The 13,881-nt window shown below is 35.1% G+C and overlaps 1 protein-coding gene across 1 annotated transcript in view; it reads left to right on the forward strand.

The window, feature by feature from the left end:
- The window catches only part of EYS (eyes shut homolog), an 875,293-nt gene that overhangs the window by 61,628 nt on the left and 799,784 nt on the right, over positions 1-13,881 (forward strand). The window contains exons 3-5 of the mRNA XM_074581469.1: positions 3,294-3,487; positions 5,370-5,497; positions 11,098-11,212. Of these exons, the coding sequence (XP_074437570.1) occupies positions 3,294-3,487; positions 5,370-5,497; positions 11,098-11,212 (437 nt within the window). The remainder of the gene's footprint in view (positions 1-3,293; positions 3,488-5,369; positions 5,498-11,097; positions 11,213-13,881) is intronic.

The raw sequence follows: 13,881 nt of genomic DNA on the forward strand, positions 1-13,881 counted from the left end.
GAGTTTTTTTATTGAATTCACTCTAGGTAGACCTATGAAAGATGTGACTTGCATTTTAGACCATGAGTGCAGTTGCTGCCTTGGTATCTTCATTTAAATTTATCCCCATTGACCTGGTTAGGTAATTGGCTCCCAATTCACACTAAAACCATTGTTTTTTCCAAATTAACAAAAATAAAAATATATTTTTTTGCCCTTTGCAAGGAGATTCCAAGGAGAAAACACCTTTTTTGCCATCCTTGAACCATGCATTTTTTCCTTGATCCATCTCCCATGCTGTGATTAAAACTATTTCCTTCTGTCTTCTCAGGTTTTTCTCTGTTCCTCTTCTAGCTAGTTTTAGTCTTCCTTAAAAGAAAATTACACTCTTTTTTTAACAGAACAATGCCCTTTTCTGAGTTTTGCTACAAGCGAGCACAGCATTACCAAAAAGGCACCTCTTTCGTCTGGTTTCCCCAACTGGTCTTCATTGTTCTGTGTTATTTTGTTTATTTAATCTTTCCCTGTTCTAGTAATCTCATTCAGTGCCATTTCGTAACAAAAGGCTAAGAATATCTTGGTAATGGTGGCAGAAAAAATGAGGAGGACTGAATGGATTCAGGGTAGAAACAATGGCAGGAACAACTCATTAATCCATTTGGCTTGTGGAACTACATTTTCTGGCTTTCCTTTGGATAGAGCAGCTGGAGTCACTGTTTTGCTGATTTGCCTTCTCCTGTTTAGTAATGTGGGTGGGTCAGGAGCACCTATTCTTGTCAAATATGCCCAATGAAAGGAAAAAAAAATAAGATAAGCATTTATATGTAACCTCATCTATGAGTACTGCTGGGGTACAATACTGTATTGGAGTATAAGAGGACAGCTAAACACTAAATTGAATAATAAGAAACAATTGGCCAATGCACCTTATTTCATGTTGCAAATATTCTCTTATATATGCATTAATAGCGGTCAATGTCTGTGTTCTAAGGAATGGCCTTCTTGTCTTTTCCTATTAGCAAGTCCTAACATCTGCAAGTTGCAGTATACTTTTACTGTAATTTGGTTACTATGGTGATAAGGGATAGCAAAATATTCACAAAAGATTCTTTGAATGTCCTCTGATGATAAAGAGAAGTGAATATGTCCTAAAAGATAGACCCAATTCATTTTGCCTTATTGGAACAACTATTTGCAATGAACTGGGTGATAAAAATAAAATTGTGTTTTGACCCTTTTTCTGCTAATAGGATTGTCTTGTATCAGCTGTTTAGGTATATAATGGAGACAGAGTGTGGTATTTGGATCTCCTGGAAATGTTCCACATACTTACAGTTGCTCTATATAGCTAGCCTGTGTTGGTAAGGAAATTATTAGAGGCTCGCATACTTATCTATTAATTGGTTTAGAACAGTTGAAACCTGGCAGTTTACAATTCTGAATTAGAAGTATTCTGTTTACCATTTCAAAAGTATACATCTTTTCGTAAAGTATAATTTATTGTTTTATGAATGTCTATTTTTACTTCAGCTGATTAAAGTGACTAGCAAAATGTGGAATCAATACATACTACTACTTCAGAATAGATTTATTACAAAGTTAATGTTATTGCTACAGCCAATTATTGAAAAATACTTCTGACGTAATCTGTAAGTATGTGTTAGGAAGGTGGTTTAAATCAGAGTACCAAAGTATGGGATATGTAAAAAGCATATTTGTTACATAATTTCCAGAAGTAAATGGAAGTAAATTCTTAGCTGGTATAATTCTGATATAACTTTGATGTTGCACAATTAAAGAGATAATTGTCCAAAATACTTAGGCAGTTCATAACTGTTGAGGTATGCAGGCAGATTGGTCAACCCTTGCCTGGGGTTACAATAACTGAACAGAACATGGGAAACTACTGGACATGAGAAGTTGCTGAGCTTAAGTAATAATCGAGTGAGTGGCTGACAAAAGTTACAGATAGCAACATGAGCAATGACTGGATTCCACAAATAGTCAGGGGAGAATTTTGTGAGACACAGAAAAGAGACACAGATAATTAAAGGGAGGGAACTGGGGACTTTTCAGGGATTATTTTCTTGCAAGGCCAACAGAGCCCGGGCAACCATATCAGTAATCAATAAAGCCAAGATTATATAGGTAACCATATCAGAAATACTGAATTTTTTTATGGAGGTAACAAAACTAGGGCCAATGGGGACAAGCATGTAGGTAAGGGATTTTTATCTGGGAGAAGAAAAGGGTGAAGAAGGGTAGTGATCAAGGTAGATGGGAGAAGTACGAACATGCGAAAAAGCAGAGAAAAGGTGATAGAGGGCTGGCTGAGTGTAAGTGGGCTGTGGCTCATTACGCTGGTCAGGCTGAGCCCTGCATCTGAGCACTGCAGTCTCTTTCCTTTGCTATTTCTGTGTTACCACCCTTCCTAGTGGGCAGGGTTAAACTGGACTAGCCAGCAAGTAGAACAATACCCAGATCTGGAATGACTCAAGGTCTGAACCTGCCAGTCAGCAATAGGTCCAGGATCTGGGTATGCATATCAGACAGACTTAAAACTTGTGCTAATATTTGAGGAATCCATTAACGTGGATTTGTTTGCGTGTTTAGAAAGTGAGGTCGTGTGTATGTTTACTGGTGAACTTCAGTACTGACTGAGAGGAGGAAAAAGCTTGAGCCATCATGGCTGTTCATGCTCACTTGAGTGATGTTTGTGTTTATGTGGTGCAGAGAAAGACGCTTCTCTCCGTGTTGATCCATGTTGGCACTGTGCCTGTATTGTGTCTGTGTGCGTGTGTGTGTGTGTGATTTTGTGTGCACCTATTGAGAGTACATTCAGCTTCACTACTGCCTGGATCTATAAGCAGGAAAGGGAACAACCTCCTTTAAGAATAATCACCGCAAAGGAGATGTTCAGTGACTCTTCGGTGTCTCCTTGGATTATGGTTCCAGTTCTCATCCTCCCTTTGCTACAGATGAGTTTACTCACTCCCACACATTTCTACCATGTTTATTCACCAAAACAAACAAAACATACAGGGATATTTTAAGTTCTTTTCTTTTTAAATGATGATAGTTTACAGATGTCCCAGGTAGTAAATGGAGCTTCACAGTGTAGCAAATTTAAGAAAAACACAATAAATAAAAGCCCTTCAATCCCTCCTAAAATTAAAAAAATATAAAAAATATATAGATTTAATAAGAAGTAATAGGGAAACACAATATAGTGACAAGGTAATGTTTATGGGCAGCATGTAAAGACGCATCATTCACTCAAACACTCCCTAATTTTTAATGCTTGTTTGTTTTAGGTCCATTTTGTGAGGAACCTGGTGATCCTTGTGCATCTCAGCCATGCCTGAATGGGGGCATATGCCAATATAATCAGTCTGGATATGTTTGTGATTGTCCTGCTGGTTTTCTTGGTCACAACTGTGAAATTGATATCAATGAATGTTCCTCAAGGCCATGTCAAAACAGAGGTACATGTATCGATTTGCCAAATGTAAGTATAAACATCAGATAGCCCTATTTGGACATAGACTCATAGAACCGTAGAATCACAGAATCACAGAATCATAGACTCATAGAATATTTTGGGTTGGAAGGGACCTTAAAAGGTCATCTAGTTCAATTCTGCTGCAATGAGCGGGGACATCTTAGAATCATAGAATGGTTCGGGTTAGAAGGGACCTTAAAGATCATCTAGTTCCAACTCCCCTGTCATCTTCAACTAGATCAGGTTGCTCAGAGCCCCATCCAACCTGAACTTGAATGTTGAACTTGAATGCTTCCAGGGATGGGCCATCTACCACCTTTCTGAACAACCTGTTCCAGTGTTTACCACCCTCATCATAAAACATTTCTTCCTAATATCTAGTCTAAATAACTCTTTTAGTTTAAAATCACTACCCCTTGTCCTATCACAACAGACCCTGCTAAAAATTTCCCATCTTTCCTCTAGGCCCCCTTTAAGTACCTAATGGCCACAATAAGGCATTCTTCGTGAGAAAACACAGCATTGTGTGAAAGTGTAGTGTTCCCAATATTTCTAATGTTAAAAAGCCCAAATTCCACATTTTCAGTTTTTAGTTCAGTTGCTTGGAGATCACTTAAGAAACTACTGATGTTGGTTCATTTTTTTGTTCTCTCTCTCTAATAAAATCAGCTATAAAACATGATAAATCACTTATCTTTATTACCTAGTGGTTGTTTCTTATTATTGCTTTTCCTGTGGTATATGTTATTATTTTTTTTTTCTTTTTATCAAATAGAATAAACTTATGCAGACCCACAAAGTCAAAGGTGCATGGTAATAGAGTCATATCTGGTAGTATTTCATACTGCATTGTTGACATTCTTTCATTAGCGTGACAATTGCAAATAGCAGTGATTATACAGAACAAAATAGTGAAAGAAGAGTTCAAAAGCATATACAAGTGACACATATACACTCAGAGAGAGAGAAAAAAAGAGACGTCTAAGCTGCCAAACAAATGGATAGATTTCTAAATTATTCAATCTGTCTAATTTTTTTGTCTAGTAGATAAACTAGCACATACCATTTTGTACAATCATTTCTACAGACAAACAGATGCAGTAATTTGTTTCACACATATAGAGATCTCTCAACAGATGTTAAAATAATGCCTTTAAGGCCAAAATCATGCCTTTAAGACCAATTCGGAAGAAACACCTAAACAATTCCAATATCACTGGGGCAATTAACCCCTATATATTTTTCCTTTACTTTCTGAGATCAAAAGGACTATAAAGAACTTTATATAGAAAAACAAGGGTGAGAGTGCCAGGTCTAATAAATATTTTGTTTTATAAAATAACTTACTGTTCTTGCTGTGTAAATTACAGGTTGCAGTAACTGACAGATGTCTTTCACCATCGTAGAGAAGTATAGTCTCTATGCTTCATATTGAAGGGGAAAAAAAGGATAAAAACCATTTTCTTTCCTACTTTAGTTAGTGATACTGTTTGGTATCTGAGGTACCTTGTGCACTGTTACCGCTTGATAGATGCAAACATTACATTGGAACGAATTCAGAAATGAGGAAAAACCATAAATAAATTATAAAGCTCTTTCTTGATTCCGTTATGAAATCACAAAGGCAGCCAAATTTAGAGCTGGTGTATTTCCAGCTAGCAAACCCAACTCTCATACAATCTGTGCTGGAAGGCCTATTCCACTTGTCCTAAATTATGTTTGTAATCTATCTGGGGCTAGGACTACTTTTTGTTCTGTCTTTGTAAACTGTTTAATATGATGAGACCCTGACCTAGTTAGGGTCTCTATAGTAATGGAAGTAAATACTAATTTCTCTATTGCCTTGGGTACAACAAATAATTATTTCTAATTTCCTTTTTTTCTATAGGATGTGGCATGTATCTGCCTGCCAATATTCACTGGCAAGTTCTGTGAGAGAATAATGAATCCATGTGAATTTTTGCCTTGCTTAAATAATGCAACTTGTGTAGCTCAGCAGCAGAACTATAACTGCCGGTAAGATTAGAAATTAATTTATTTCAGTACTTCATTGGATCACTTGATGATATCCCACTGATTGCAGAAAGAAAAGACATCATCAGTCACAGAGAACACAGAAAACTATATAATTTTCTTTTAACAATTTTTTAGTTATTTTTGGTGCCCTACTATGTTAGTCTTCTCGAAAACTCTTGAAAGTGCTACAAAAATATTTCACACGTTTAAGGAGTTATAAATTGTTTCATCATTAATTCTGTACAATAAAATATATAAATCCTGACACATTGATGACAAGTGAGAGAATTAAACTATAGGTACCACTCCCATTCAGGGTGTATGATGTTTATGCTATGTTTCTGAAAGGGTAAGACAACTTCGTTAGTTTCTAATTCACAGACATGCATTAGTAGGTCTTAGATTGATCCTTCAAGCAATTTATTAAAAAGTGCTTCATTCAGAAAGACCATGCTGAAAAGTATCTACTCGAAAATAACAGAAGTGACCCAGTAGGTATATAATTTCATTCAATTTTAAATAGCTTTTTAGATATTCTCTTACACCACTAAGGAGTACAATTTGTACTCTTCACATTTGCTTGGCTTTTATCTGTCTGCCTGAAGTTCTGCTAAGCATTACTGAAGTCCAGTAAACAACTTCCAAATTTTAGGATATTCATAAAAGCAGAAAATTGAAAGCTGTGGTACATAAAAGCCTGAAAACACATTATGAATGAACTTAGAAACTGCAAATACATAACAGAAGTATAGAACATAAAGCTACAGTCCATCAGAAGAGATTCAGTTGAGAAGTCTGGAAATATAATACTTATATTAAAATATAAGTAGAACTGTGTTTACAATTTTCCCAAAGAAGAAAAAAAGACATACAACTTTATTTATGCTTACACCTAAAAACACGTATACATACATATACAGAGGTACACACACAAACAAGATCTTCCCATATAGATATGTATAGCACAGAACAACAGTGTTATCATTTATTTTCCAATACTTTAAGCCAAGATACAAGCTACTAATTAATTATTGTTATATAGTCAGTCTTTTACACAGTATGTTGGTGTATGAATTAGTATGAAATGATGCCTGAAACTTACATTTAAAAATATGAACAACATGAACAATTAATATCAAGATGTAGATTGCTTTTCTTTGAAAAAAAAAAAAGAAATATCCTAGCCCTGTGTGCAATGCAGATTGAATAATTTACCATTTCACAAAGCACTGGTAGAAATGGTCTCTACCGTGAACATCATTGTACCATGGAAATTGGTTAATAAAAATAGCTATGGAAAGGCATGGTGTTTTAACAGTCTTTCCACCGATATATTATGTGGGAATAAGAGTGGAAGTCATTATTTAGATCAATATAACAGAAAGTAAAAATAGCAATTAACAACCCATTTATACTGATCATCAAGAGAATCACATGTGGTAAAACTAAGTACTAGAGAGTTTAGTTTGGGGCTTACTATTAATATCAAGAATTAAGATCATATTAATGTCAGTGGTGCTTAGATTTTACTTTTAATGTTTGTGTATTATTCATGCATTCAGTTGTGCTATCTGTAAAATACATATTTGACAAGACAGGCAGGACAAATTTGTGGAGAGCTAGTTTAAGAAATGCGATAGGTTATAAGCTTATTATTTTTAACACTAAGAACACTCTAAAAAAGGGAAATAACATCCCATAGAGAACATTATGGATATTGTAATGAAGAGTACACCCTTCAATTTTCTTCAACATTGAGTACTTGGACCTGTACGTGCTGTTTGAGTAAAAACTTTGGATAGTATTTAATTCTCATAGTTTTCCCTATCATCTAAGCTGCACACCAGACTTTCTTGGTGAAGGAAGAGAATTCCAGTGACTCATCTCTTCCAAAGAAAAATATCCAGGACAGGTGAGATGAAGCATCTTCTGGGGGTTCCCAATTTTCTCGGTATAGAGGTACAGAGAAAGCTTGGACTGCTGTCCTAAACCAGATACTAAAACTGCATACTTTTAACATTAGATAAATATGGCAGCATAGGAACTTAGTTTCAATACTCAGCCAGTTTTGCCATTCAGTCCCCGAAGGCTCCAGTTAGTGATCGCAATATTTGTTAGTGTTTAGTGTTGATAAATTTAAAATTATTTCCTCATTTTTTGTCAAAATAAAATGTTTTCACTTAATCCCAAAGATTTAATAAATGTAAATTTTGCGTATATTTGTAAATGTGTACTTGGAAGGCGACTTGGAAGGAGAAAGCATTTTGAGGAGTATGAATCCTGTAATTTTCACAAGGAGACCAGATTCAGTAATTCGATTGTGAGAGCTGCAGTGTTGCTGAAATCAGTGCGCTGAAATGTAGAGGAGGTGCTGAATTTTAGAGGGCCAGCATTCAGCAGGTTTTACTGTTTTATTGGTTTTAGGATTCAAAATTATCTTTGTAAATTTATGTCCTGTATTAGCTACTTGAATAACAGAGGATATCGGAAGGCCTCTGTATAGGAACAGTGGTTTAACAGTTACAATTTTCTTAAGTCATAGCCTTGGAAGCTTTCTGGCTGTGAGTCATGTTTTAATTCATTTTACCTAAAGGAAACCTACCATTAACAATGTTGCTTTATTCAGGAGGTTTGGAGCTGCTCATTCAAAGTTTTAAGTGGAGGTTTTGGTTCATAATAATAATTGCCAAATGCTGTAGGTTATGACTGTGTCTAGTTAGTCCACAAAAAATTGCATGTGTTTCATTTGGTTTAATACTACTACCTGATCCATTTTTACAGCATTTTAACATTTTAAATAAATGTAATGGCATTTAGCTCACATGTGAATTTAGCTCACAAATTCAAATAAAAGCTGAATTAACCTTTTAATCCTTTTTTGTTTTGGTTTGGTTGCCCCTATATTTTCTCCGTCTCCTTATGCCCAAGCTACATTCTGCTTATATTCATCACCATCTCAGCTTGTATCTACTTATACTTTCTTCTTTATGAAAGCAGTTCTTTTCCATTCTAAACATATAACCAAACAGACTCAATATCATTTTCTTCACTTCAGTTATGATGTATGACTATCTTGTATCCTAATTCCATCTTTTCAGTCTTGTTATCATATACAACTTTGTGCTAAGAATCTAATAGTAGCATTTTTTCTTAAATGTCAAAATTTAAGGTGAATTCAAATAGGCAGTGAACAAGGATATCCATCACAATAAATTGTGATTGTTTACTTTGTATCTTCTTCTATTATCCTTGTTCTTTAGGACAATAAAAAGTCACAAAAAATGTGAAATGGTGTTCTGAGAAAATTTGTTCTATTAGTGTCATCTTTGGAACTTTGCTATTAACTTTCTGTTTATCTACTCTTACTTTCTCTGACATTGGTATGTCTATTGCAAAGCAAAAACAAAACCAGAAAAAAAAGAGTAAATATAAAAATTAGAAGAAGCAGTTTCTAAAATTAGCTTACTAAATTATCTATTTTATGAAACAATCATAGATTACCTAAATTGATTGAACCAAGAAAGCTAGGAGTTCTTTCACCTGATTTCAGATAATAGGTAAAAACAAATCAGGAAAACAAATGTTGTAACTGAGTTTCCGGGATTTGGTTTTAAGTGTTATTTAAATATGGAATTATAACAAAAGATACAATTATTTATTTTATTATTCTACATTCTAATATATGATGAATGGTGCTATAATATAAAGGACAACAAATATGCTATCTGTTGATGAGTAATTTTGTTTAGAGGAAAACATAAGTGTGTAACTACCTGATATCTTTGAACATGCTGAAATAAAAGCATCTCAGTATTATGAAAAACTACTTTTAGCTACAATAAATGAACTTGAAATCTGTTGAGAATAGAATTTGCAAGAATTTTGATTCCAAGTACTTCAAAGGTTAGCAGTATAATTATTAGATTTACATACAGCAATTGTGTCAAGAGGAAGGTGAGGATTATGTAGTCCATTGCTACTTGCACAGAGTGTTCTCCTGTGGTTGTGTCCATACTATCCTCAAAGAATGTAACTGTTTAGAGAAGATTTTCCCATATCCACCTACCTCTGTCCAAATGGTTCTACGCATGGACTGTGTGGATGCTCTCCAGAGGTTACTGGTGAAATCCAGCCTGTTTAACACTTCACCAAAGGCTAATAAGTGACTTCAGCTTCTGGACATGCTAGATGCCTCTGTGCCTCCCTCAGAGGCACAGCCATACACCCTGATTAGGTGCCTTTAACTGATTTAGAATATATGGTTAACCCAGATATTTTCTATTGAAAGTTGTTGTTGCCTGACCATTTGCTATTGAAAATATATCTTTTACTCTCATAGGCTACATAACTCTGAGAGGCCTCATGTATTTTGAAATGAGGGATGGCGTTATTTTTTAAAATGGGGAGACATAAGTAACACGACTGAATCTCATATCCATTAGAAGCAAGAGCACAGGAAAAACAGAAGCAATTCTGTATCATCTTCATGATTTACAGCTTCTGGTCTGAGTCATTAGACAAAGTACCCCTCAAGAAAAGCTAAAGAAACTTCCCATCTATTACTCTTGGTTTCCTTCACGAACACAAATTTTCAGCTAACTCTCCATTTCCGTTCTCTTCTATTTAAATCTTTTCTTTCCTGCTACCAGAAAAAGCCTTTAGACAGGAGACCATGCTGAGCATGTTTGTAAGAACATATCAAGTGAATTTCACAGGGATTATGTATCTATCAAAACACAAAAGAGACTTCTTGCAGTCTGGATTTTACTTTTTGCACATTTTAAGCAAGATATAAAATTCAAATATTTTTCTACGCTGTTCCATTATTGCTTTTGAATAAGACTTGTTTACTATCTATTTGAATCTCATCTTTTTTGTGTGTGTATAGGGGATTTTTTTAAACACTGGAGGGCTAGATAAGAAAAGGATTTTCTCCTACTAATGACAAGTGCCGACACGAAGCAGAATAAATGTCTGCAGTTCCTTTTACCGTAGAACGGTTATCCATGCCCCTGTTGGCATCACATGGAACTAACAAATTGTTTCAAAACAGAATGCTAGTTTTGTTCTTTAGGGAAAATACCAAATTACAATTAAGCAAACACAAAAACAACTACGCATTGCCCTTATCACAGGTCCTTACATCATTCCTTACCTACTTAAGCATGTCATTGTTGCCTGCTCTTTGTTAATCACCAGTAATGATTGATGCTAACTATTTTAAAATGTATTTATCATCATATTTTCCTCTCTGATGGTTTAATTGACTCATCCTTTCTAATAGATTTCCAAAACCTCATTTATAGCTTTTTATTAAATATTACCTCATTCGAGATTCTTTTTGTTTCTGGAAGATTATATAAAATATTGGTATGAAAATGCTTTAATCAACGGAAAAAAATATTTTATGGAGAAGACAAAATATCCAGAATCATTCAACTGATTTTTAATTTCTTGAAAACATGTACTGTTTATATTAAATAACATACGAGGTCTGTTTTGTTACCGCAAGAACATTATTTAATAGAATTATGGAATATAATTAAATACAATTAACTTTTAAAACGCAAGTCCTCTAAAATACACTGGTGTATTTGCAGCTGCATGCCAGGATTCACTGGAAAGAACTGTGAGGAAGTAATTGACTACTGCAGGCTGCTCAGCATCAACTGTCTGAATGAAGGATTGTGTCTTAATGTAATTGGAGGATTCACTGTAAGTAATTTAATACATGTTAAACTAATTCAGTGCTCCAAACTATAAAAGCTTCAGACAAGCAGAACTTGAAATGCATTCATTACTCTAAGAGACAAGAGGGACTTACATTTATGTGTTTGTTATTTATTTAAATCAATAACACATGGACGATTCACTTGGGTAATATGGATTTTTTTATTACTTTTCTACTGAAACCGTGTTTTGTACTATATCAAGTATGAGAACTGAAGAGCATTTTTATACTAAAAAGAATATATAACTAATTGTGGTCCAGTGCTATTATCCACAGAGATTATAATCACAGCTATGTTGCAGCCTTTAAAAATACATTGCTTGAATTGAGTATATCTGTTGCCATTGTTTATCCAGAATTGAATTAGTAATTTAAACATAAGCACATTTAAACTTAATAGAAACTTAGAAGTTTGATGACAAAAATGCAGTTCAGTGAGGTTGTTTCCAACTGACAATTTGAAAAAATGTAGTTCTGCTTGTTTTAACTCTCGAAATAGCTCCTGAAAATGTTGAGCAAGATCCATCATGCATCAAGATTCTTCTGACTGTAACTTGTCAAAAGTGAGGAAATAATAGTTTCTCCAATGGTAGTAATTGGGAACAACTTAAATGTTACTCTAAACAACCACTTGCTCTGCAAATAACAGGAAACGATCACAGAATCACAGAATGGTTGAGCTTGGAAAAGACCTCTGAACCTCTTGTCTACCACACTGCACAAGCAGGGCCACCTAGAGTCATTTATCTAGTCCTAGTTCAATTACCTGTTTTGGGTGTTCAGACAAAATGTATTAGGATTACTGTCACTCTTTTCTTCAGGGAGTAGTAAGAGCACTCTACTCCGTAAGAGAAGGAAAACTGGAACCGAGGGCGACAGCAAGGCCAGCACAAACTCTGTCCTCACCAACAAGAGGCACAATCCCTCAATACCCACAAGAACGCAGCAGATCCACAGATTGAGCCAAAAGTCCAGTGATCACCACACAAGTACTTAGTGATGAAGCACGTTTGCAGTCAAGCTGGGTAGTCAACAGGTCAGAATCAGCAAGATACAAAGGTGAATACAAGCATACTGACAAAATAGCTCAGGAAAGGATCTAGTGCAAAGGCCTAAGCTTAAATGCAGCTGACGAGTAAATGAATGAAAGTGTGGACATCTCGGAGATGGGTTCTATTTTCACAGTAGAGTGGTGCAAGGTGACAGTGCCCAGCCACATCAGAGCTGATCTTGAACACAGGCAGTTAAACCTGTGAGGGAGGGGAAAAAGATCAGCAAGGAAGACTGCAGAGAAAGGTGATTATAGTTTGGTCAGCCCAATTAGAGCCCTGACAGTTTCTCTGAATATTCCTTGTATGTAATTATTCATTCAGGCCAAATATCGTTGCCTTTCTCATAATCACAAAAGCTAAAGAGGTGCTGATATTTTCTCCCCAACGCTTTTCACCTGACTCCTTGTGTTTGCTCATGTTCCTTGAGTCTTACCTGATCTGAAAACTGCTATATACAGGTGACAAGGGATTGTTTGTCTTATTTAATTATGGGAACAAAGGGAAAAGAAACTTCCAGTCATTTGTTTAAAGTGGCCGGCTCATATTTTTACGCCTAGATCTGTGTGCACATTCTAAGATACCCTTGTGAACATTTAAAGTGTCACTAAGAATTAAACTCATACCACTTTTGACTGCATCACAGTCTCCCTATTGCTGCATCTTATCCTTTCCCTTAGTCTCTGATCTTAATTACCAGGAGCAGCTGCTTAGGTTGACCTGTTACTCATTCAAATACTTGCATTTCCACAGATATGTAATCAGCTCTATAACAGGTCTGTAACAAGAATTTTACTTAAGAGCTTGATAAAGTTAGTGAAGTAAATGTTTCACATGTAAACGATAATTTCAGAAATGAATTAATACTGGATTACTGAAAGAAATAAGTATGTTGTATCTGCTAAATTCTTAATTCTGATGAAAGTTCTTTTAAACTTTGCTTTAAGAACACTTTTAATACTACCTATAAATATATATTAACTAGAGAAATAGTATATAAATGTACTTTAATGCAGAATATGAAGTAATTTGCAAAATATTGCATAGCAGAGATTTATGCTAATAGAGTACTAAAACTTCCATATGTAGAAAAACAGAATTCTAATTCTTGCTTTGAGTATGCTATATATAATATACCCACAGAAGAATAAAATAGATGGCAAGGCATTCTCTCTGAGAATTTGCCTCTCCTAACCGTTGACAGCAGATGAAACAAACAGAAGTACTGAACCCAGTTCTGCTGCACTGAAATAAAAGGGTTCATGAAAAGATATACTGATTTCAAAATGTTTGTGTCTCCCAGTTAACTTGTCTACATGATAGAAATATTAGATCCAAAATAGAAACATTCCTTTTAGTTCTTGTCAGCTACTTATGTTATGTCCACTTATATCAAGCAATAGCAAAATTTACAGTATAACAATTAGAATACAAAAGTGATATAATTAATCAGTGAGGACAACGTTGTGGTGGATTGACAGGTCCCACTGGACACCTGTCCCTACGGAGCCACTTTATCACTCCTCAGCAGCACAGGGAGGGGAGGAGAAAACAAGATGGAAAAAAACTCGTGGCTCAAGGTAAAGGCAATTTAATAAAGCAAA

Source organism: Larus michahellis, chromosome 3, assembly GCF_964199755.1.
Source record: "Larus michahellis chromosome 3, bLarMic1.1, whole genome shotgun sequence".
Classification (NCBI taxonomy): domain Eukaryota; kingdom Metazoa; phylum Chordata; class Aves; order Charadriiformes; family Laridae; genus Larus; species Larus michahellis.